Source organism: Lissotriton vulgaris, chromosome 11 (genome assembly GCF_964263255.1).
Source record: "Lissotriton vulgaris chromosome 11, aLisVul1.2, whole genome shotgun sequence".
Classification (NCBI taxonomy): domain Eukaryota; kingdom Metazoa; phylum Chordata; class Amphibia; order Caudata; family Salamandridae; genus Lissotriton; species Lissotriton vulgaris.
Genome location: NC_141699.1, coordinates 43,671,321 through 43,696,763, shown reverse-complemented (window position 1 = coordinate 43,696,763; position 25,443 = coordinate 43,671,321). Strand labels below are relative to the sequence as shown.

General features: G+C 49.7%; 1 protein-coding gene across 1 annotated transcript in view; it reads right to left on the bottom strand.

Moving 5' to 3' along the window:
• Positions 1-1,171: 1,171 nt before the first annotated feature.
• DHX37 (DEAH-box helicase 37) overlaps positions 1,172-25,443 on the bottom strand; it is a 308,890-nt gene continuing 284,618 nt past the window's right edge. Inside the window, exons 27-28 of the mRNA XM_086942683.1 lie at positions 6,102-6,199; positions 1,172-1,769 (exon numbers count right to left, since the gene is read on the bottom strand). Of these exons, the coding sequence (XP_086798809.1) occupies positions 1,687-1,769; positions 6,102-6,199 (181 nt within the window). The 3' untranslated portion in view covers positions 1,172-1,686. The remainder of the gene's footprint in view (positions 1,770-6,101; positions 6,200-25,443) is intronic.

Here is a 25,443-nt window from a genome sequence, read left to right as displayed (position 1 = left end):
GACTGTTCCCATGAGGCACAGGGTCAGACTGATTTGCATATGGCCATGTCTGAACTGGGGTGGCGGAGTGAGCTAAAGAATGGTGATGGATTAAACCCAGATCAGTTGACTGGGGGTGAGCGTTTGGTTTGCTCAAACGCTCCGTCCATCATCCCCTTTGGTATCGCTTTAATATCAGAGTAATCAACTGTAAAAACGTGTCCAGCAGAGCATAACAGGCCCACAAACACCCAAGAAACAGCTCACGAACTGACCTGTCAAACCAGCCCGTCGGGCACAGCCTGATTGCCAAATAGGCCAGTCTGACCACACTGAAAACAAAGTTTTCTATGAACACACACCTATCTGCCTGCATGGGTTCCGCTACCAGCTGAAGTGAAAGTCTAAATATCTCGTGCTCCTCTGATCCCAAACATTTAATTTCACCAGCTATTAGCTAACATGCCTGTATTAATAGCTTCCAACTGTGTGAGCAATTCATCTTTTACGCATTTCAACACACCGGGGACCACACCTATTCCGCAGAAATTCACTTTGTGTTTTGCAAGAAGTGGAGTTGTCTATTGTCCTGAAACTGGAAGCTGTTTAGAAGATCTTGATATTAAAGTTTAAACAAATTCCTGAAAGTTTAGAAACTTAAATGCCCAACTCCTCAGGTTTAGATTTTTAGAACCAGTTTTCAGGTGATTAGCGGGCCGCTGGGGAACCGCAGTAGGGAAGCTTAGAAAGTGGCTCATCCAGATCTTGGGACCCTCGTACCAGCATTCTTAAGGTCAACCTGAAGAGAATTATGGGTGATTCACAGAGGGAGTACAGGATATCCAGACCAGGAGGTGCTTCCTTTAAAGCTGGGAAGAAAACACATGTTGGCTGTGGCCTTAAGCTAATGTTACAGGCTTGCTGCTGATGCAGGATTGCCACCTGAAGAAGGGCTGCTTTCGCTTCTGCATTGGAAGAATTTAAGGGGTGCATGTGAGTTTTTTCCAAGATAGCAGTGAATTAGGGGGTGTTGCTTGAAAGGGCCATGCATGCACTTTGGCCTTCGTAGGCACGTCTCTAGTACACTGTCTAATGCTGGCCGCAGGGTGGAGCTCTCGGGTACCCCAGCTCCACTGAGTGCAGAGGGGTTCTGAACATACGTCTGTGAAAGCAATCACTCAAAGCAATGCGAAACATGTCATAACATTTTATATTCATTCCGATGCACTTTTGACTAATATAGCCTGAACCCACATCTTTTAAAACAGCTGTACAAGATATAAGGCACAATGAGCTCAGAAACAACCGCAATGTCACGATCCTCATTATGTCAGATGATTAGTAAACAAAGGATTTGGAAACTAGGACATTAAAATAAAAAAAGGAGTCAATGTTATAGGCACTGGTAATCCAACTTTAAGCCAGATTTCTGTCCACCATCCTTGCCCCAGGAATCCAAGGAGGAGAGGCGTGAAAGTGTAGGTCAGGACTGTCCTTGCAGCAGTCTCTTCGCCCTAAGGCAGTCACATTCTTCAACTCCACGTGTTCACAATGGCAGAAAACGCCATCTCCTGGGTGGAGAGGTGTGACATGCAATAAAAAGGTGCTTTCTGTGGACTCCACCGCACAACCGCGAAGGGGCCAGACACCTGGCCATGCCTCTGATGTGGCCGGACGCCGCCTCCAGACTGGAAGAGACCCCAGGAATCACAGGGTGACAGGAGGCCAGCTCTTGGACACGTCCTCGTGCATAGCTTCAGGGATCCACTGGCAGTAGGCAGACAGCAGATCTGAAAATGGAGAATAACACTATTTTAATGGAGTTCCTCAACACCGTGTACATATAATGAAAAGCCATTCGATTAATACTAAAGTTTCAGGAAACTTCAAGAAGAACATGGTAGCCAGGACTAGAAATAGCAATCCAGTGGCGGCTCCTCCACTATGGCGGAGGAGGGTCACCCCCCTGCCTCAAAATGTGAAAAATAAAAGGATAATAAAACTAGTTTATTATCGTTTTTTTCCAGTTTCTGAGGCCTGGGCGAGTCTTAAGAGCAGAGCCACTGCATCGCCAGGGCAGTGATAGAGGGGGTGGTTTCACTGAGATCAGTGCACATGTCGGTTTGGCCGGCCGTCTAAAGCCACCAAACCAACATGTGCACTGAGCCGTCTCCAGCTCAGCTGCGTTCCTGGGTTGGATTCAGCAAAGCACAGGCTCCCAATCTTTCTGGGATTGTAAATTCACAGCGTTCAGGCCAATCCGGACACTGCTTTCAAACATACATGAGAGCAGCCTCAGGATTGGCCGCAGGACAGCCTGAGCTGCAGCGAAAACACAGAGAAGAGTGGCGCGCAGCAGGTAAGTTCTTTTTCCCTATTTCGTTTTTTGAATGTTTCCTTGTTGTTTGTTTCCACTCCACTCCACTCCACTCCACTCCACTCCACTCCACTCCACTCCACTCCACTCCACTCCACTCCACTCCACTCCACCCACGCAGCAGTCGCTACTATATCCCTCATCTGACAAACGTGCATTAGCGAACAAGATGTATTGAGGTCGAATAGTTTAATGTTTTTACTTGACCCGATTGCTTTGCCAGTGTCTGCTTGAGCATCTACAAATTAAGCAGACCTGGGAGGGGCAGTTATTAATGATCTGCTTCTGAGCGCTTCAGTTTGCATTTAATGTTCAAGCGCAGTGAATAGATTAAGGTATGATTTAGACCTCGATAGACAGGTTACTTGCCACAACAATGACGGATATCCAGTCCGCTGAAATATAAATCCCATTATATCCATTGTGATCGAGTAACCCGTCCGCGGAGATCTAAATCTGACCCTTAATCCTTCTAAGGAGATTTGGATTGAAAGCTGAACATCGTCATGTGTGCGGCAATCCTTACTCCTGTCTTGCTAAACACGCCACAGAGCGACGTGGCAGCCCTGCAATCACACGGCAGAGGCATCTCAAAACCTAAGCAAGCAGATAATGAGCTGATCATGTGTCAGCATTACCACCGACAGGCTGGAAGGGCTGAAGCCAGATTCAGAGGCCTGGAGGGCTGGGCAGGAGTCGGTCGTGAGAGGTTCGCTTCTAAAAGGCAGAGTCTGCCACATGTAACAAACATCTGTGGTGTTGGGCGCAGTCGGCCACACGTCAGGATCACTTCTGAAAGGCTGGCGGGGTGGAACAAGCACTGGCGTTGCCAATAGGTCTCGCAGTAGGAAAGTTGGAGCTATTGATTTTGTAAACGACATTTTATATTTATATATTGTTATTGACAATGCCAATAACGATATATAAATATAAAATGTCATTTACAAAACCAATAGCTCCAACTTTCCTACTGCGAGACCTATTGGCAACGCCAGTGCTTGTTGCATTCATTGTCGCTAGCTGGTTACTGCACCGGGTTGTCTGTGATGAGATTTTTTGTTGAAAGGCTTACGGTCCTGAGTAGGCTTCTATGTATGTATGGATAGGATATTTTTATTGTGCAAACCTAGTGAAAAGGCAGTGGAGGACTGTAGAGAGTTAAAGACAGGCTTGATAGGAGAGGAAAGGTGTGTATGGTCAATGCATTGTGATTAAGGCTCCCAGGTTTCCGTTTTTATTGATTTTTGTCAGTTAAATGCAGACAGAATTCCATCTTTTTTCCTGCACGTATTTTTACACATGGATATAAATTGAACTTTGTTTATTTTTTGACTAATTTTAAAAACTGTCATTCATAATTATCAGGCCATAGCTGAATGGATTGACAGAAAGGGAGTAAAAAAACAGAAAGACGTTTTATTCATGAAGCGTAAAACAGCAGTAGATGTGTACAAAGTTAATACTAAAATATGTGTTTTCATGCCAGTGTATTGATTTATAATTTATGAGTATTCATGTCATTGAAGTGTGTCAGGTGTTCAAGTATGAGTGTGCATTATTTGGTTAATAAATGAGGAAATATACTCGTTTCAGCATACTTTTTTCACAAAACCAAAATAAATATGGATAAATACAAAAAACCTTATCGCAAAATAAGCATGGATAAATACAGATGTAGAGACCAAAAAAATAAATACCATAGAACCGGAGGCCTTGTGGTGTAGTGTTCTTTAAAGAAGTGTGTGTGTTCAGCTCTTTCCTAAATCAGAGTGGCACTGTTGCGATCCTGACGGATATAGGAACAACGTTCCAGATCCTGGGTGCAATGACTGAAAAGGCCGGCATGCTACAATGGGGTAGCAAATTATGGTCCTTGCATATATTTTAGAATACATAGTGGGGGATGATGCACAAAAAAAATTATCTATGTGCAATTACAATGTGTTGGTGTGAACGCACTGTGGTTCATTGACGGCAGCATCTCCTACTGACTGATCTCATGAGTGTCCAACGGAACATGTGTGAGTGTAGGGCGGCCTGTGTCCAGAGGCATAGTGAACCCCCGCTTTAGCAGCTCAAGTGGGGGTTGCCACGGGACCCGATGGCCTGGCAAAACGACAGACTGAAAAGTTTATTAATTTCATTTTGTATTCTGCAGACAGAAGCTCATAAAGGCGCATTAAGGGAATATCCGGTCAGCACTGAGACTGGTGGTCAAGGGCAGCTAAGTGAGGTAAGTTGATTTAAAGAGATTATCACACGCCTGCTCTTTCTGAGACAGTGAACGCCTCCCAAGCTATGTTAAGCATTTCCTTCAGTTTTAAACCAAAGGGACGTGCTCGGGGATTGAAGCAGGCTTGGGCTTGGGTTGGCGTAATGTGGGGGTGAAATGCTATTAAGAATTGCTTTGAACTTCTGCAAAAAAAAAAAAGAACTCCGCCAGACAGAACACACGAGAAAGGCATTGCTGTCAAACAGCTGTTCAAAGCGGGAATCGGCGTAAAGAGCACAGTTCAGCAAACAACAGGGATGGAAAGCTCACGTTGGCAGAACACTGCTAATGCTGTATTGAAGGTGTAGCAGGAGCGCCAAGGGATGGGTGTCAAGCAAAGGCTGTGAAATGTACATGACAGGAGATAGCATTAAGGTAAAGGTAGCAAGTAAGGGGGAGAAGTGTGGGAGGGAAGCCGGATGGGGGCGGGAGAGCCTGGGAATGCGAGCGAGGGGAGGAGTGCAGAGGCTGGGCTTGCATGCGACACGTCGGGCAGTGGAGGGGGCAGAGCGGCGATGAGGGTGTGAAGCAGCAGGGGCCTGGGGGAAGCTGGCTGAGGAGGGGGAGGAGAAATGAACAGATGTCCGTGAGGTGTGGGAGGAGTGCCTGATGCGCATGCTTGTTTGTTCACGTGAACTTCAAGAAAACCGCGATTGAAAGCCCTTGGTTTGACGAGGATTTTGCCGACTTGAATTCTCGCTCCCTCAATGCGCTTGCGCGCATTGTAGGTCACGAGACCTAATCAGTCATGCTTCTATCTGGCATCTTAAAGGGGCCCTCCTGTGAATGACGTCACAACAGATCTCGGAAGCCAAGCCGACGTCATCAAACAAGGGAACATTCTGGAATGCCTACTGTGGGTGACTGCAAGCGACGAAGGACTGGGCAAAGGGACCGGTTCTTCCCTTCACTATGTGGACCCTTTAAAGGACGACATAGCTGGGAGACAGTCAAGACCTCAAACACCCTCTTGTCCAACATCGCATGATTGAAATGACCTGAACACATGAAGAGCTATGCGTGTTTGTACTCCATATGCCCGCTCTAAAGAATCTTTTTGTGCAACGGAGAGAACAGATTTCTATTTTAACTTGCACCAAAGACACTGATTTTATCAAAATCATAATGTTGAAAGGCTGACTGGGCCCACTAGGATTAGCCACTCATGGGATTGTACAAAGATCCCTGCAGTAGATACATTAGTCGAATGGTCCTACCCAGACTTGTGATAATTACTTCGACAAGTTAAAAAATGTAATCTATAAATGATGCACTGTAGCTCTATTTCAGGATAAGCAGGCGGGGTGCAGGCAGGAATGTGATGAGTTACTCAACAAGTGGGGTAAGTGGCAATATGTTGAATTCTCTGGCTCTGAAAATGCAGCACCCCCACTCCTGATCTGACTTGTTATGACATTTTTATTAAGCTCAAACACGGTCGGGTCCAGAGTGGAACAAGAAGTTCATGCTTACAATTGGAGTTCCTTTTCCAGGCCGCCAACAAGGCCTCCCGACAGTCTGCATTTTCGGACACAAGGGCCTTCAGCAGCGTTTCTGTCCGCGGTTGGAGCCTGTGTGGAAAGGAAAGCATTACTTCCCCTGTAACTAACGGTTTGTAGCTTAGCTGTAGATTCACATGCTCAGCAGACTCCTGCCATCTAGTGACGGGTTCGGAAAGATACAAGCTGTTCGTCTTCAAAGACATCTTTGATCTTGATGAATCTTATGACTCCTGCCTGAAGCCCACAATGCACCCAGACTCTTACCTGTGACCCACAATGCACCCAGACTCTTACCCAAGACCCACAATGCACCCAGACTCTTACCCAATACCCACAATGCACACAGACTCTTACCTGAGACCCACAATGCACCCAGACTCTTACCCAAGACCCACAATGCACCCAGACTCTTACCTGAGACCCACAATGCACCCAGACTCTTACCCGAGACCCACAATGCACCCAGACTCTTACCCGAGACCCACAATGCACCCAGACTCTTACCTGAGACCCACAATGCACCCAGACTCTTACCTGAGACCCACAATGCACCCAGACTCTTACCTGAGACCCACAATGCACCCAGACTCTTACCTGAGACCCACAATGCACCCAGACTCCAACTTGAGAGCCACAATGCACCCAGACTCTTACCTGAGACCCACAATGCACCCAGACTCTTACCTGAGACCCACAATGCACCCAGACTCTTACCTGAGACCCACAATGCACCCAGACTCCAACATGAGAGCCACAATGCACCCGGACTCTTACCGGAGACCCACAATGCTCCCGGACTCTTACCTGAGACCCACAATGCTCCCGGACTCTTACCTGAGAGCCACAATGCACCCAGACTCTTACCTGAGAGCCACAATGCACCCAGACTCTTACCCAAGACCCACAATGCACCCAGACTCTTACCCGAGACCCACAATGCACCCAGACTCTTACCCGAGACCCACAATGCACCCAGACTCTTACCTGAGACCCACAATGCACCCAGACTCTTACCTGAGACCCACAATGCACCCAGACTCTTACCTGAGACCCACAATGCACCCAGACTCTTACCTGAGACCCACAATGCACCCAGACTCTTACCTGAGACCCACAATGCACCCAGACTCCAACTTCAGAGCCACAATGCACCCAGACTCCAACCTGAGAGCCACAATGCACCCGGACTCTTACCGGAGACCCACAATGCTCCCAGACTCTTACCGGAGACCCACAATGCACCCAGACTCTAACCCGAGAGCCACAATGCACCCAGACTCTAACCCGAGAGCCACAATGCACCCAGACTCTAACCCGAGAGCCACAATGCACCCAGACTCTAACCCGAGAGCCACAATGCACCCAGACTCTAACCCGAGAGCCACAATGCACCCGGATTCTTACTCGAGACCCACAATTCACCCAGACTCTTACCTGAGACCCACAATACACCCAGACTCTTACCTGAGACCCAAAATACACCCAGACTCTTACCTGAGACCCACAATGCACCCAGACTCTTACCTGAGACCCACAATACACCCAAACTCTTACCTGAGACCCACAATACACCCAGACTCTTACCCGAGACCCACAATGCTCCCGGACTCTTACCCGAGACCCACAATGCACCAGACTCCAACCTGAGAGCCACAATGCACCCGGACTCTTACCTGAGACCCACAATGCACCCAGACTCCAACTTGAGAGCCACAATGCACCCAGACTCCAACCCGGGAGACACAATGCACCAGGACTCTTACCCGAGACCCACAATGCACCCAGACTCTTCCCTGAGACCCACAATGCACCCAGACTCTTACCTGAGACCCACAATGCACCCAGACTCTTACCCGAGACCCACAATGCACCCAGACGCTTACCTGAGACCCACAATGCACCCAGACTCTTACCTGAGACCCACAATGCACCCGGACTCCTACCCAAGACCCACAATGCATCCAGACTCCAACCTGAAACCCACAATGCACCCAGACTCTTACCTGAGACACACAATGCACCCAGACTCTTACCTAAGACCCACAATGCACCTGGACTCTTACCTGAGTCCCAGAATGCACCCGGACTCTAACCTGAGACCCACAGTGCACCCAGACTCCTACCCAAGACCCACAATGCACCCAGACTCCTACCCAAGACCCACAATGCACCCAGACTCCTACCCAAGACCCACAATGCATCCATACTCTTACCTGAGACCCACAATGCACCCAGACTCCTACCTGAGACCCACAATGCACCCAGACTCTTACTCGAGACCCAAAATGCACCCAGACTCTTACCTGAGACCCACAATGCACCCAGACTCTTACCTGAGACCCACAATGCACCCAGACTCTTACCCGAGACCCACAATGCACCCAGACTCTTACCTGAGACCCATAATGCACCCGGACTCCTACCTACAACCCACAATGCACCCGGACTCCTACCTACAACCCACAATGCACCCGGACTCCTACCTGAGACACACACTGCTCACCTACTCCAAATTGCTGATTTCAACTAACAGGTTTATCAAATCACTATTGGATCTATTTTAATTTTCTGGGCTGTAGATTGGATATTTCGTTCTATCCATAACAGGATCATTTGTGAGTACTACATATCTCTTGAGAACGGCGACTGGTGTTCTTATTGACAACAAGCTCTTGAGAACTTGGCTGATTGACTTTGTGATTGATACATTACCATATGATACTTTTTTTTCGCCCTGAGGAAGCTCTCTACGTGGGAGCGAAAAGCGGTGGCTGGATGATTAAAATTAATGCTTTTTAAGAGAGATATTTTCAAATAATGAAGTGACTTTTCAACCGATTTTGGCCTGTTGGACTTTGTTAGCTGCGCACCCCTATTTATTACAATCGCTTGGCTAGACCACAGGGAGTAAGCGAGAAGAGTTGTGGCAGGGCTGGTGGTGGAATCGGGTAAAATACTCACCGAGCCACAGGCTAGTGCGGATGCATTTGGTCATTACTATCAAAACATTTACGCTTCCCAGACACCACACACAGAGGAAGAGGCGTATTCCTTTTTGAGCGATATCTCACTGCCAATACTTACTGAAGAGGAACAATTTAATTTGGAGCTAGACTTAACAGGGACTGAGGTAGAAAAGGCAATACATGATTTGAACGTAGGCAAAGCAATGGGTCCCCATGAATTGTCCATTGTACTGTACAAACTTGCCTCGAGTAAAATTCCACCCCACTTGGTTAAAATGTTCCATGCAAGCAAGGAAGAAGGCTTGCTTCGCACTGACCAAAAGCTGGCAATGATTGTGGTGATTCACAAGGTGGGCAAACTCAAGAACAAGTGCCCTTCGTATCGACCAATATAGTCGCTTAATGCGGAAGCTAAGATATTGGCTAAAATACTAGCTACTCACTTACTGCGCGTGATCACAAAATAAGCACTCCCTGATCAATTGGTATGCATGCCAGCCAGAAATACATCTCTTAATTTGCGTAGGCTCCATAGAGTGATGGCCCGAGCCAAGACGATTGAAGAAGACGAGGTGGTGGTGTCCCTGGACACGACCATGGCTTTCAACTTGATCAAATGGCCCTATCTGTTCTCAGTGTTAGAAAACTTAGATTTCGCCCAAAGTTTGTAGGGTGGGTTCGCCTTTTATATAGGGAACCTCTAGCCAAAATAGTAGTCAATAACAGGAAATGTCGTGCCTTCATGCTGCCCCCTTTCCTCATTGCTTTTTGCCTTTATACTCGAGCCATTAGCAATGTGGATACGGAAAGACCCTATCATCAGAGGACTAAGATGGAAAGAAGGCTGGGAGGACCACATTTCATTGTATGCCGATGATATCCTTATATACCTGGCTTCACCGGCGACTTTCCTGAATAGCTTATTGCACATCTTTATCGGTACGGTAGATTCGCTGGGTACAAGATTAATTGGTCTAAATCCGTAATTTATATACTTAGTGGAAAGATGCCAACACTGCAAGTGAGTTTTACTATCGCAGAAGCGGCGACAGATTTCAAATATTTAGGGATTTGAGTCTCCAAAGACCCGGCTCTCTTTTACAAACAAAACCTGCTGCCCCCACTGTAAAAGTTTAGGAGTGACGTTTCACATTGGAAATCGCTCCCTCTGACCCTACTGGGGCGAGCGGCCCTTTTTAAAATGATGTCCCTCCCTCGGTTTCTGTACGTCTTACTGAACACACCACACCCAGTTGGATCAGATTATTTCAAAGCCATTGACAGTGCTCTAAGCAAACTTTTATGGAAGGGGAACCGCCCAGCACACCAACCAAAAGTTAACGCTGGGGCAGTATGATGGAGGAATAGCCCTGCCGGACATAAAAAATATTACTGGGCGACACAACTTGCTGCAATAAATCAGGGTGTATATATAGACCACAGGAGGACCCCGGCTTTCTCATGGATAGATGGCTGCTCCCGGTGTGAGGTTTTGCAGTTGCACTATACACCAACCGGCTAGGCTAAGGCTGTCGGGACCCACGATGCATAAGGTTCAGATATGGCAGACAGCCACGAAGAGTCTGGGATGGGAGGGTAGGATCACGCTTGGCACCCACTCTGAGATACGGATCTACTCGGAAATTTGAGATGCACCCCTGGATTCGATCCTTTTGACTTGATAGGTATCTCCAAAGTGGGCGGCCTATGGAAAAAAAAGGGGGTGGCGGGGGGGGGGGAGTGATACCTTTCACCCAACTACAACTAGAGTATGATTTGGCTCTGCTTGCGGTGATACAGAAGGGGGAGATGCCACCAGACTCTTCCCCGCTGGAAGACAGGGTTTAAGACCGAAATCTCCCTGAAAAAACGATATCACTAATATATAAAAATAATAATAAATTAGGCTAACCCCCCACTTCAGCTTCAAACAAAATGGGAATACGACGTTGCTGGGCTAGACGACGAGGAGTGGCTTGAGGATCTTGCCTCACCCAGAGATATTGCAATCTCTGCCAAGCTCAGACTTGTGCAGTTAAAAATACTACACAGATTATACCTAGCGGGAACTGTGCTGGTAAGAATGGGACTCAGTAATGAAACTGACTGATTTAGGAGATGTGGGCAAGAGGGTACTTTTATACATATTCTCTGGGAGTGCACGGTTATCCAAAGATATTGGTCCCCAGTAATGAAACGTATGGAACGAGCAATAGGATATAAAATTGACTGCAACATCAAATTGAGTCTCCTGAACATCTGGGGCCCAACAGACTTGAACAATAGAGAGAAAATATGGGTGACACTAGGACTAATGATAGCTAAAAGGAACATAGTGAGAAAATTGAGGGGGCAGGAACCACCGAAGTTACAGGAGTGGGGTAAAGACATGGACTGGTGCATGGTGTCAGAAAAGACGGAATATGAGTCCAGGGGATGTCCTGCCAAATGGACACATGTTTGGGGGAAATGGAATAACTACAGGGGTGGACTCTACACTCCCCTGCAGCCCCGAAGAGATACTGCACCAGATGGCCTGTAATACTGAAGTTTAATGCCATTGTGTATAAAATATATGTGACCATGTAATTATCAATTGCGTACTGCCAAGTGTGGCCTCCACAGAGACTTGATTGTGTGATGTCAGCTGTGTCAAATTTTGTCCTCAATAAAAAAGTTATGATAAAAAAAACTTTCCTTCCGATGGATTCTTCTAATGACATATTCCTCACCTTTAGAACAGATACCAAAGCAGTGCCTTTCAGGAGGTGGGTCTGTGCAATGGGCTTAGACGAAAAAGACCTGCACGGCCGAATGAACAAAATTCCCTTCCTGTTGTACCTGGCTATCAAGGTAGTAGTACTTTATGACCATGTGACCTGATGCCTACATCGCCACCTGACAAATGTTTAGAACATGCACAGCGCATGCCAAAGCAGTGGTAGCAGTCTTGGCAGAATGAGCCCTCAGTCTTTCTGGGGGCTGCTTCTAGGCCAGTGTGTAGCAGATCTTAACGCAGAAGACTTTCGATCCACCTGGGCAAAGCCCTTTTCTGCACAACTTTACATGAGTTCGCCCCAGAGAACCCTACAAAGAGCTAATCATCGAGCCAATGGTCTTTGGCAATATCGATGTAAAAGCTCAAAGATCTTTTGGGTGAAGTCGATGGAGTCTCTCTTCCTCTTTCGAAGGCAGATGAGGCAGAGCAAATAATGTTGGCAAGTGATGGATTGCCCAATGTGAAAAGGAGTGACGACTTTTGGCAAAAAAGGCTATTTTGGTCCTCAACGTCACTTCATCTGGAATAAAGGTGGTGTAAGGTGGTTGCACCGAGGGACCGAAGCTCACTCAGATGTTGGCATGAAGAAACTTCGAAGAGGAAAACAGTTTTCAGAGTAAGGAGACGCAACAAGAAGATGGAACATGCAGGTTCTGCAGTGGGACCTGGGCTCAGCACCAAGGGAGTCATACAGATTTCAGAAGAGACTGTACAAGATCTGCAGTGCGCAACCGTATCTCTAATGGCATACCCAGAAGTTTCTCACCTAGAGCTAATGGAGGTGATGAATGCATCCCTGCGGGATTGAGAAAGCCATCTTGAGGAGGTGGAGAGCAAGGCTAGGGTGGCTGAAGAGAATATGTGTTCCCCAAATGTCTCAATCTTTTTTCAACTCAGTCTGGTGGAGCCTTAGGCATCTGGCAACCTGCCTGTTCAAAGGAGGGCACGAACAAGGCTTAGCTCATGAGCCCATCAATGTATCAGCCAGGCCTTCATTAAAGGGCAAGAATGGCTCTGAGGAAGCCTGTCCAGGTTGCAGGACCTTTGGAAGAAGGTTATTTTTGACCCCAAAGAGGAAAGCTGTAGGTCCAAGCCCTCCGCTGGACATCTGATGACAACAGCAAAGGAAGCACGTTCTTCTGTCGATGGTTCATGGGGAGAAATCAACCTAGTATCAGGCGAGGTATCAAGCCCACTGGCCCACCGCAATGTATGCACGGTGGGTGTTCGGGAAATCGTGACCGATTAGCACGGGCGCGCTTTTGAGCTGGTCTCTGAATCGAGTGAAACACATTTTTTTTAAAGGGAACCACGGCAAACATTTATCTGTGGATCTTATTCTCCATCCATCTGAAGTGAACCCCGGCTGGGGTCCATGATAGTACTGTGCATATAAAGCGGTTGGATACAAGGTGATCCTTTTGTAGGATCGAGACTTGGAGAAGTTTGTTTATTCACTTAAATTCAATCTTTGGAAGGGTGTCCAGATTCTTTTTAGCCATGAGGAAGACCCGCTGTGAGGCGCACTCAAAAACACATAACCATAGGGTCGAAATGTCGATGGCATTGTGTAATGTTGTGTACCGAACCTTGATTGTTTGACATCAGATATTTTATGCTTTCATCTTCCCGGAGGAAGGTTGTTTATACGGCTTCTCCTGCCGCACATTCGTGTGGTGTCACTGGGTCATAGCTGAAAAGTTTCAGATTGATATGTATGTCATTTCCAGTGCATGGGAAGAAATATCAGAAATAACACTTGGAATATAACACCATTAACATGCGGCTCCTTGATAAAATGACCCAAAACTCATCTCCACAATGCTCTATAAACATCCTACATTTACACCTGCTCCACTGAACCAACTTGCAGTACCATGGACAAATCACACTGCTGCCTCCAGTGTAAAATTGCCAGATCGCATTTGACTATATACAATTGAGCACTAGGCTGATCATCAAATCCAAACTATTCCTTTCATAGGTATACACCACATTACACCTCTCCAAAGAGACATCACTCTCTAACCAGTGCGTGCCCCTTCTGGACTGGCCCTTACCCACTGATGGGCAATGCTGGATCTCAGCTGTGGGTATCTCAGCAGTGGTGGTCTGCTGTGCTCGGCTACACTGCATTTGCCTCAATGCTGCTCAGAGCTAGGCTCTCTGGTCGTGAGTTGCACAGGTTGGCAGACTCTGGGCCTCAGACAGCGCTGCTGCAGTCAACAGTGAGCGGAGTCTGTATCGCTTGTCAGCCATGCCTCTTAAAGACCGCTGCAGTGCAGCGCTCGCCACCAGACACAAGCCTGTGCTCCCGCTGCCATTCAAACACATGTTGTGGGCGGCTGCGTCTTTTCTAATCGTGGGCCCCACCCAGGCCTGCAGGAGTCAAACCCACAGTACTTCTGGCATACTTTGAGGACCTGCCTCTTCTGTTCTGCCTCTAATTAAAATAATCAGTTGCCCCTAATTTTCCCTCTCCGTTATCTCCTGCATCAGCATTTAGCTAACGTCACCTTTCCCTGAATGGCCATATATGTTGCTGGCTTCGAAGACCCCCTGAGGAGGGAGGATTGGGGGTGCTAGACTTTGAACTTTATTATTTAGCATCTCAGCTCAAGTGGATCACGCTGTGTTAGGACGGGGTTCACCAAGAAGAAATGAGTCAAATTGGGCAGGCAACACAAAGAGAACTCTTGGTAGCCTAACTCCTTACCCCGCAATAGTGATCCAAAGACCTGGGATACTGCTGATGACAGCGTGCAATGTTGGCACAGATGCGTCTGAAAAACTGCAGGAACGCCGTTGGCAGGACTCCTGCATGGCGACCCCCTGGCCGACTTTACTCTGGGGCAACTAACTGCCTGGACTGGAACTGGATTAATCGCAGTCAGACTGAACACCTGGTGCCTTGGTTTTATAGATCTCTTGCAGGTATGGTCCGCGGCTCATTGACTACCCTGCGGAATAGATGGGAATGAATCTCTTGCAGGTGTGGTCCGCGGCTCATTGACTACCCTGCGGAATAGATGGGAATGAATCTCTTGCAGGTGTGGTCCGCGGCTCATTGACTGCCCTGCGGAATAGATGGGAATGAATCTCTTGCAGGTGTGGTCCGCGGCTCATTGACTGCCCTGCGGAATAGATGGGAATGAATCTCTTGCAGGTGTGGTCCGCGGCTCATTGACTACCCTGCGGAATAGATGGGAATGAATCTCTTGCAGGTGTGGTCCGCGGCTCATTGACTACCCTGCGGAATAGATGGGAATGAATCTCTTGCAGGTGTGGTCCGCGGCTCATTGACTGCCTTGCGGAATAGATGGGAATGAATCTCTTGCAGGTATGGTCCGCGGCTCATTGACTGCCCTGCGGAATAGATGGGAATGAATCTCTTGCAGGTGTGGTCCGCGGCTCATTGACTACCTTGCGGAATAGATGGGAATGAATCTCTTGCAGGTGTGGTCCGCGGCTCATTGACTACCTTGCGGAATAGATGGGAATGAATCTCTTGCAGGTATGGTTCGCGGGTCATTGACTGCCCTGCGGAATAGATGGGAATGAATCTCTTGCAGGTGTGGTCCGCGGCTCATTGACTACCTTGCGGAATAGATGGGAATGAATCTCTTGCAGGTATGGTCCGCGGCTCATTGACTACCCTGCGGAATAGATGGGAATGAATCTCTTGCAGGTGTGGTCCGCGGCTCATTGACTACCTTGCGGAATAGATGGGAATGAATCTCTTGCAGGTGTGGTCCGCGGCTCATTGACTACCCTGCGGAATAGATGGGAATGAATCTCTTGCAGGTGTGGTCCGCGGCTCATTGACTACCTTGCGGAATAGATGGGAATGAATCTCTTGCAGGTATGGTCCGCGGCTCATTGACTACCTTGCGGAATAGATGGGAATGAATCTCTTGCAGGTATGGTCCGCGGCTCATTGACTACCCTGCGGAATAGATGGGAATGAATCTCTTGCAGGTGTGGTCCGCGGCTCATTGACTACCTTGCGGAATAGATGGGAATGAATCTCTTGCAGGTGTGGTCCGCGGCTCATTGACTACCCTGCGGAATAGATGGGAATGAATCTCTTGCAGGTGTGGTCCGCGGCTCATTGACTACCTTGCGGAATAGATGGGAATGAATCTCTTGCAGGTATGGTCCGCGGCTCATTGACTACCTTGCGGAATAGATGGGAATGAATCTCTTGCAGGTGTGGTCCGCGGCTCATTGACTACCCTGCGGAATAGATGGGAATGAATCTCTTGCAGGTGTGGTCCGCGGCTCATTGACTACCTTGCGGAATAGATGGGAATGAATCTCTTGCAGGTGTGGTCCGAAGCTCATTGACTACCTTGCGGAATAGATGGGAATTAATCTCTTGCAGGAATGGTCTGCGGCTCATTGACTACCTTGCGGAATAGATGGGAATGAATCTCTTGCAGGTGTGGTCCGCGGCTCATTGACTGCCCTGCAGAATAGATGGGAATGAATCTCTTGCAGGGATGGTCCGCGGCTCATTGACTACCTTGCGGAATAGATGGGAATGAATCTCTTGCAGGTGTGGTCCGCGGCTCATTGACTACCTTGCGGAATAGATGGGAATGAATCTCTTGCAGGGATGGTCCGCGGCTCATTGACTACCTTGCGGAATAGATGGGAATGAATCTCTTGCAGGTGTGGTCCGCGGCTCATTGACTACCTTGCGGAATAGATGGGAATGAATCTCTTGCAGGGATGGTCCGCGGCTCATTGACTACCCTGCGGAATAGATGGGAATGAATCTCTTGCAGGGATGGTATGCGGCTCATTGGCTACCTTGCGGAATAGATGGGAATGAATCTCTTGCAGGTGTGGTCCGCGGCTCATTGACTACCCTGCGGAATAGATCGGAATAAATCTCTTGCAGGTGTGGTCTGCAGCTCATTGACTGCCCTGCGGAATAGATGGGAATGAATCTCTTGCAGGTGTGGTCCGCGGCTCATTGACTACCCTGCGGAATAGATGGGAATGAATCTCTTGCAGGTGTGGTCCGCGGCTCATTGACTGCCCTGCGGAATAGATGGGAATGAATCTCTTGCAGGGATGGTCCGCGGCTCATTGACTGCCTTGCGGAATAGATGGGAATGAATCTCTTGCAGGTATGGTCCGCGGCCCATTGACTGCCCTGCGGAATAGATGGGAATGAATCTCTTGCAGGGATGGTCTGCGGCTCATTGACTACCCTGCGGAATAGATGGGAATGAATCTCTTGCAGGTATGGTCCGCGGCTCATTGACTACCTTGCGGAATAGATGGGAATTAATCTCTTGCAGGTATGGTCCGCGGCTCATTGACTACCTTGCGGAATAGATGGGAATGAATCTCTTGCAGGTTTGGTCCGCGGCTCATTGACTGCCTTGCGGAATAGATGGGAATGAATCTCTTGCAGGTGTGGTCCGCGGCTCATTGACTGCCTTGCGGAATAGATGGGAATGAATCTCTTGCAGGGATGGTCCGCGGCTCATTGACTGCCTTGCGGAATAGATGGGAATGAATCTCTTGCAGGTGTGGTCTGTGGCTCATTGACTACCCTGCGGAATAGATGGGAATGAATCTCTTGCAGGAATGGTCCGCGGCTCATTGACTGCCTTGCGGAATAGATGGGAATGAATCTCTTGCAGGTTTGGTCCGCGGCTCATTGACTACCTTGCGGAATAGATGGGAATTAATCTCTTGCAGGTATGGTCCGCGGCTCATTGACTACCTTGCGGAATAGATGGGAATGAATCTCTTGCAGGGATGGTCCGCGGCTCATTGACTACCTTGCGGAATAGATGGGAATGAATCTCTTGCAGGTATGGTATGCGGCTCATTGGCTACCTTGCGGAATAGATGGGAATGAATCTCTTGCAGGTATGGTCCGCGGCTCATTGACTACCCTGCGGAATAGATGGGAATGAATCTCTTGCAGGTGTGGTCCGCGGCTCATTGACTACCCTGCGGAATAGATGGGAATGAATCTCTTGCAGGTGTGGTCCGCGGCTCATTGACTGCCCTGCGGAATAGATGGGAATGAACCTCTTGCAGGGATGGTCCGCAGCTCATTGACTACCTTGCGGAATAGATGGGAATGAATCTCTTGCAGGAATGGCCCGCGGCTCATTGACTGCCCTGCGGAATAGATGGGAATGAATCTCTTGCAGGTGTGGTCCGCGGCTCATTGACTACCTTGCGGAATAGATGGGAATTAATCTCTTGCAGGTGTGGTCCGCGGCTCATTGACTACCCTGCAGAATAGATGGGAATGAATCTCTTGCAGGGATGGTCCGCGGCTCATTGACTACCCTGCGGAATAGATGGGAATGAATCTCTTGCAGGTATGGTCCGCGGCTCATTGACTGCCCTGCGGAATAGATGGGAATGAATCTCTTGCAGGTATGGTATGCGGCTCATTGGCTACCTTGCGGAATAGATGGGACTGAATCTCTTGCAGGTGTGGCCCGCGGCTCATTGACTGCCTTGCGGAATAGATGGGAATGAATCTCTTGCAGGTATGGTCCGCGGCTCATTGACTACCTTGCGGAATAGATGGGAATGAATCTCTTGCAGGTGTGGTCCGCGGCTCATTGACTGCCTTGCGGAATAGATGGGAATGAATCTCTTGCAGGAATGGTCCGCGGCTCATTGACTGCCTTGCGGAATAGATGGGAATGAATCTCTTGCAGGTGTGGTCCGCGGCTCATTGACTACCTTGCGGAATAAATGGGAATGAATCTCTTGCAGGGATGGTCCGCGGCTCATTGACTACCTTGCGGAATAGATGGGAATGAATCTCTTGCAGGTGTGGTCTGTGGCTCATTGACTACCTTGCGGAATAGATGGGAATGAATCCCTTGCAGGGATGGTCCGCGGCTCATTGACTGCCTTGCGGAATAGATGGGAATGAATCTCTTGCAGGAATGGTCCGCGGCTCATTGACTGCCCTGCGGAATAGATGGGAATGAATCTCTTGCAGGGATGGTCCGCGGCTCATTGACTACCTTGCGGAATAGATGGGAATGAATCTCTTGCAGGTATGGTCCGCGGCTCATTGACTGCCCTGCGGAATAGATGGGAATGAATCTCTTGCAGGGATGGTCCGCGGCTCATTGACTACCTTGCGGAATAGATGGGAATGAATCTCTTGCAGGTATGGTCCGCGGCTCATTGACTGCCCTGCGGAATAGATGGGAATGAATCTCTTGCAGGTATGGTCCGCGGCTCATTGACTACCTTGCGGAATAGATGGGAATGAATCTCTTGCAGGTGTGGTCCGCGGCTCATTGACTACCTTGCGGAATAGATGGGAATTAATCTCTTGCAGGGATGGTCCGCGGCTCATTGACTACCTTGCGGAATAGATGGGAATGAATCTCTTGCAGGGATGGTCCGCGGCTCATTGACTGCCTTGCGGAATAGATGGGAATGAATCTCTTGCAGGTGTGGTCCGCGGCTCATTGACTGCCTTGCGGAATAGATGGGAATGAATCTCTTGCAGGTTTGGTCCGCGGCTCATAGACTACCTTGCGGAATAGATGGGAATGAATCTCTTGCAGGTATGGTCTGCGGCTCATTGACTGCCCTGCGGAACAGACCCGGAATGGCGAAAGATATTACCCTCCCAAGAAAGATCACTATGAATACAAGACTGACATACTTACAATTCATTTATATACACATGACTTACATGACTCCACATAGAGCAAGGGTGGCCTATGGAGGTGAGCCCCACCCCTGCCCCAGATGCAGGCACCTGGACGCTGATTTTGCTCATAGGGTGCGGGAGTGCCCCAGAGGTGCCCTAGAGTCCACGCTTGGGCGCTCCCCCGGACATTGGAGACTTGTATCCTAGGATATTCCTGGGTCGGACCTCGAAGAAAGTGTGCACTAGGTTTATAGACATGGCAATAGTGTTAGCCAGACGGCAGATAATAAGGCACCATGGGCCCAGTCCTGGAAGGTAGATGCAACTCAATGGGCGAGGGCTGAGGAGAGTGCGTTTATTAGGAAAGAAGCCAGAGCAGACCTGTGAAACGAGGTGCTAAGAGCAGGGGAGCACCCAGGGGACGGCTTTGGAGAGGATCCCGATCTGAGCACAGACACTGAGGGGAGAGAGACGGGGGACCAACTGACCAGACCGCTCGACCACCAGACGGTAGAATTGCAGAGTGAACACATGAGACTGTGACCCAAAGGGGTTTACCTTACCATCATACTGACCTATGGTTTATGAACCCCCCACACGGCACGCAAGATAAATGACAGAGCATAGCAGTGGGATGATATATGATAAGCCTGAGGAGCTGGTACCTGGGCGCGTGCACCTACTCACAGAGATCTTCACCCCATCCCCCTTTTGATTCTTGTACAGGTTTCCTAGCTGACGGCAACTCATAAGCATGAATAAGGGATCAGACATCACTGATAAGGTCCTTCCCCCGCCCTCATTTGCTCCTACTCCTTCTCCCTCCCCCCTTTTATTTCTTTCCACTGCTTTCATTTTCTCCTTTCCTTTTTCTGTGAACTTATTGGTGGTGAGGCATCCTCCAGTTATGAGGACACTGACTATTGAGAGGAACAACAGGTCATATTGTCCTCTTGATGTTTCACTTACTCTGTTTCCTTGAATATTGTGCCGCTTTCTTTAGGTAACATTGCTTTTTAGTTCTCAAAACCAGAGAAACAGGACGACCTACCAGAAGGGATTTGAGGGGCCTCGGTAAGGTGTATTTGAGTGCAAACATTTGGATATATACTGGACAGGTGACACAAGATGGACTATAAGCGATCTGGGTGGGTGGGATCCGGGAGGGGGGAGTTTGGCGTGGGGGTGGCGGGAGGGGGGGGATTTGGTTTTGTGTGGTTTATGTTTGTTTCTCACAGAAACAGGAAGTTGCTTGCACTGTGCTTGATGAACAATTTGTCCTGCAGATTTCTCTGGTATGCAGAGCTCTGCAGAATATGTGCTACCTTTCAATCGGTTTTAAAAAAAATAAAACAGAGTACCCTCTATTTAATAATTCTGAGGCCTGGTACTGTTACTTGAGAGATGACAACTTTGAATATTTTTCGCTACGGGAAGTATGGACGGCATTGTAAGCTGGTCAGCTCATGTTGAAATGTTTTATTTGTGTAATACCAAAAATCCAATAAAAACAAAGTTAAAATTTAAAAAAGGGTGACGGAGGCCAAACAACCCCTCTTCTGTACACTCCATGCTGAAAGGCTTTACCATTGTTTTGCAACAAGTGGCTTTTAAGGACTTCCATAATGCTCCATATTTTGTGCTTCTCCTCATACATGTTGACCTCCTCCTAGGAAGAGCACTAAGGGTTTGTGTCGACCAGAGAAGGCACTATTGTGGCATCGCAGGATTTGGCAGGAAAACAAAGCTGCCCACAGCCACCTTACTTTCTAAGGGCCAATCAAACAAGGTCTGGTGACAGTGGGGTGGAGCCTGCTTGAATAGGGCAAGACACCACCCCCAGATCCACTTGAGGGCTCTGGGGGGCCTCCTCCGGGCAATGGATAGTTGGTTTATTAAAGGCTATGTGGTACACAAGAGCTGCCCGGCTTGGCTGGTTTAACCCCCAGCTCAGTGAACAGAGTTCAGCCTGTGTTGGATTGTGAATAATAAAAGGTCCCAGTGTATTTCCACGGAGCATGTTCACGCATCATAGCACACTCACTGCCAGCACGCTTGCTGCTAACATGCAGCTCCTTGGTAGTGCGCATCATGAGGTGGTCAGGGTGGCAATGCACATTAGTGCAGTGATGCACATGCCACACTTAAAATGTGTTAGACTAGCCCCTAATGCGTGGTCCTTGGCAGGGCTGCTGGGTGCCAGAGGCAGTATTTAGATCTTCCTCAAAGCCGCTTTCGGTTCCTAGGGTGCACAGACTGTGCTATGGGGTTGAGTCAGTGTGGGTTGGAGTGAAGGCTTGGAGACACTGGCTGGGGGCTTCTCTAGTCCCAAGGCATGTTCTTGGTGCTGAGCAGGCCTACTTTGAGCCTAAGGTTGAACCTGAAGTTTGATGCCTCCTGTGTGTAGTTTCAGAGCGCAATGCCAGACTCCCTCATGAGCAGTGCTTGGTCTATGACAGACTCTTATCGAGGTCGGATCCTAGAAAGTCGATCCCCAGGGGTTGATTGAGGTATTGTAACTCTGGGTGTGGTCTTTGACATGGGTCCAGGTCTTAAGAGCTCTTCCTTGACATCGATTTCTTGGAGTAAAGGATTCTGCTCTTTCTAACCTGCTGATGTGCAAGATAAGCCTTTGCCCTAGTAGTAAGCTATTTTGATCACCTAGGAGCCACGACTGGCCTGCAGTTTGTTGGGGTCTTGTCCCCGCATGGTGAAATGAATCCAACAATGCTCTCTGGGAGGCAGAAGTTGCAGACTCGAGGTTGATTTGAAATCAGAAATTTCAAATGATCCCTCAGGCAGAATTTGAATGGTGTATTCTCCATACCCTCCCCCGGGACACATTCTCAGGTGATCCGAATTGGAGAAGATCTGCGGGTGATTTTGAAAAGGTGAGGTGTTGGACAGGCCACATGACGGGCCGCTCTCCCCCAGCTCGACCAGGCCCGAGCCCAGTCACACAAGCACCACACACCACCATTGCACGTCCTACGTCCCCTCAGGGACCCCTGCCCTCGAACATGGTAACCTCGTGGGTCCGATCCACTGCCGGCCCATGCGCCCAGCCCGGGCCGCCATCTTGGACACTCCGCCACGAGGCCGCCTGGCCCCTGATCGACCTCAACCCTGGGCCTAGCCCGGCCTCAGACATTCCGGCACCACCCTCCACCCAGGAGGTGAGCGGGCTACTTGGCAAGTCAATGGGAGAAAGAGGTGCCGATGGCTCTCCCCCGCCAAGTGCCGCTCGCCCATCGCCTCCCCGGGCGCTGGCTCCACCCCCCTGCTGGGTGTCTGGACTCCCTCATCCCGGACCCCCCGACCTCCAAGTGCGAGGGTCCGGACATCAAAGCACGTCAGCCCTATAACTGGGGCAGCTCCAGAGCAGGAAGGCAGTTGTATCTTGGAGTCGAGAGACGTAAAGAGGAACTCATCCTGGACGGACTTCTGGCGCTGCCGTAGCTCTGTCCTGTGCACCATCGTCCTGCCTGTTGGCGCTGCCACAGTCGTCGTAACCTTCATCCTTCATCGTCGTCCGGATCTGCTGGCGTGGCCGCGGACCGTTGTAACCGTCATCTTTCACCGGGACCAGCAGGCTCCGCCGCGGACCGTCGCCCTTCATCTACTCCGGGACCTGCTTGACTCCTCCACGGCCCGACCATCTAAGCACGCCGAGCTCGAGGATTGTGAGCTATTTCGACTTCATTGGTAATTAAGACTGTCCCGCTACCCTTTTCCTCAAAGAGATCAGAACCGAGGGGACCCCGGAGTCCAGACCTCCTTGTATCATACTATCGTAACCTAAGAAGTGCATATAAAGTCTCGTTAACCTTCAACCTTGTGTGGTGTCCGTCTGTGGGGGGGAAGTTACTTGTCTGTACAGTCGTTGGAGACGGCTCTCCCTGGAGACCTCTCCCCGTAATCTCGGCCGACCCTCCCGGTCCGTCTAACATTGGTGGCCAGCGGCGCGATCCGAATCACCGCATAACGTACAGAGAGTAGCTCACCCCACAACGAACAACAATGTCGACTAAAGAGAGCGGATCAACCGAGAAGTTCCAAATGGAAAAACTAGAGGAATACAGCCATCGTGAACTAAAGCAGTTCTGCATCGAACTAGGTATCGCTACCACCGGACTAAGCACCAAAGATGATTTCAAGCATGCCCTAGAATCTTGGGCAGAGACCGGGGATGTCGAAGCCCCTGAGCAAAGCACCGCGAAAAATACCAACACGGCCCCTGAGGGCCAAAGAACCAGTCTCTCGCAAGACGAGATCCAGGAAAGAGAAAAAGCCCGACTACACGAACTCGAAATGGCCCGACTCAAGATGGACATAGAACTCAAATTGGCCGAGCAAAAAATAAACTTAGAGCACCTTCGCCTCCGAGAAGAAAGAGAGGAGAAACAGAGGCAAAGGGAGCTCGAGGAAAAAAGACTAACGTACGAGCACGAACGGAACCTAGCCGAGATCAACCTGCGCAAACAAAATAAAGAGTTAGGGGTGCCCGACAGACCGTCCACCCCAGGGACCACGGAGAAAAAAGTGCACATCCCCAAGGATGTGGTCCGAGAATATTTTCGAGAAGACGACATCCAGCAATGGTTTAAGGCCTATGAAATCGCGATGACTGCGCACCGGATCGATAGAGCCGACTGGGGAGCCGGCTTATGGGGCAAATTCCTCAATGAGGGCCGCGATACTCTGTTACAGCTCCCAGACCACCAGATGACCTCCTACGACCATATGAAAGCGGCCCTCCTCACCCGCTATGGCCTCACGCCCGAGATGTACCGCCAGAGGTTCCGAGACTGCACACGCATTCCAGGTACAACTTGGGTGGACTATGTAACGTACTTTAGCCGAGCCTTCGAAGGCTGGATCAGAGGGAACAACGTCACGACCTACGAACAACTGTTCAATCTGATGGTATGGGAGCATCTGTCCAACAATTGCTTCATTGAACTACGCCAACACCTCCTCGACAGCAAGTTAACCGATCCCCGGCAGCTCGCAGCCGAAGCTGACCGGTGGGAGATCACCAGAGTGGGCCGGAATGGGTCCTACGAACAGAACCGGAACAACAATGGTCACCACCGACCCAGAGGAGGAGGAGGGGGCCAAGGACGAGGAAGAGACAACACTCCGGCCGCCCCCACTACCAGCACCACCCCCCCGGCCAACCGGGGCAGCACCCCGGCGCGACCGGGGTACAGAGCCAATGTTACATGTCACCGATGCCAACGAGTCGGCCACTATGCAAACGACCCAAGCTGCCCGCAGTATCAGAGTCCAAAACCCCGCCATGTGGCCGCCGCGGCACTAGGGGAGGAACAGATCTCCGAGGAACAGGAAACAGACGAGCAAGAGTATCAAGAGTGGGAGCCAGCCGCCATGACTCTCGCGTGCTTAGGGGGAAGAGACATGGTCCCGCGGGTCCCCCTACCCGCTAACACCCAGAAGTACAGCCAATGGGTGAGCATTAATGGACAACGGGCCGAAGCCCTTCGAGACACCGGGGCCAGTGTGACAGCCGTCCGCTGCCATCTGGTGACCCCAGAACAATATCTACCGAACATTCTCTGCCCTGTGCGATCAGCCGACAACTCGGAGAGTCTGTGTCGGATGGCCTGCGTCCCCTTTGAATGGGGAGGGGTCTCCGGCATGTTGAAGGTAACGGTCCGAGACGACGCCCCCGTGGACTGCCTTCTCGGAAATGATCTGGAAAGCTCCCCGTGGGCAGCCGTGGAGCGAAAAGAACACTTGGGGATGTTGGGCGTCCCAGACTGGGCGTGTGTCACCACCCGGTCCATGGCCGCCCGTGCCAACCCTCACCCGGAAGAACCAGAATGGCCGGCGCCACCGCCTCCGGTCGCCCCCGCCGAGACCCCCGGCCATGGCGCCCCCC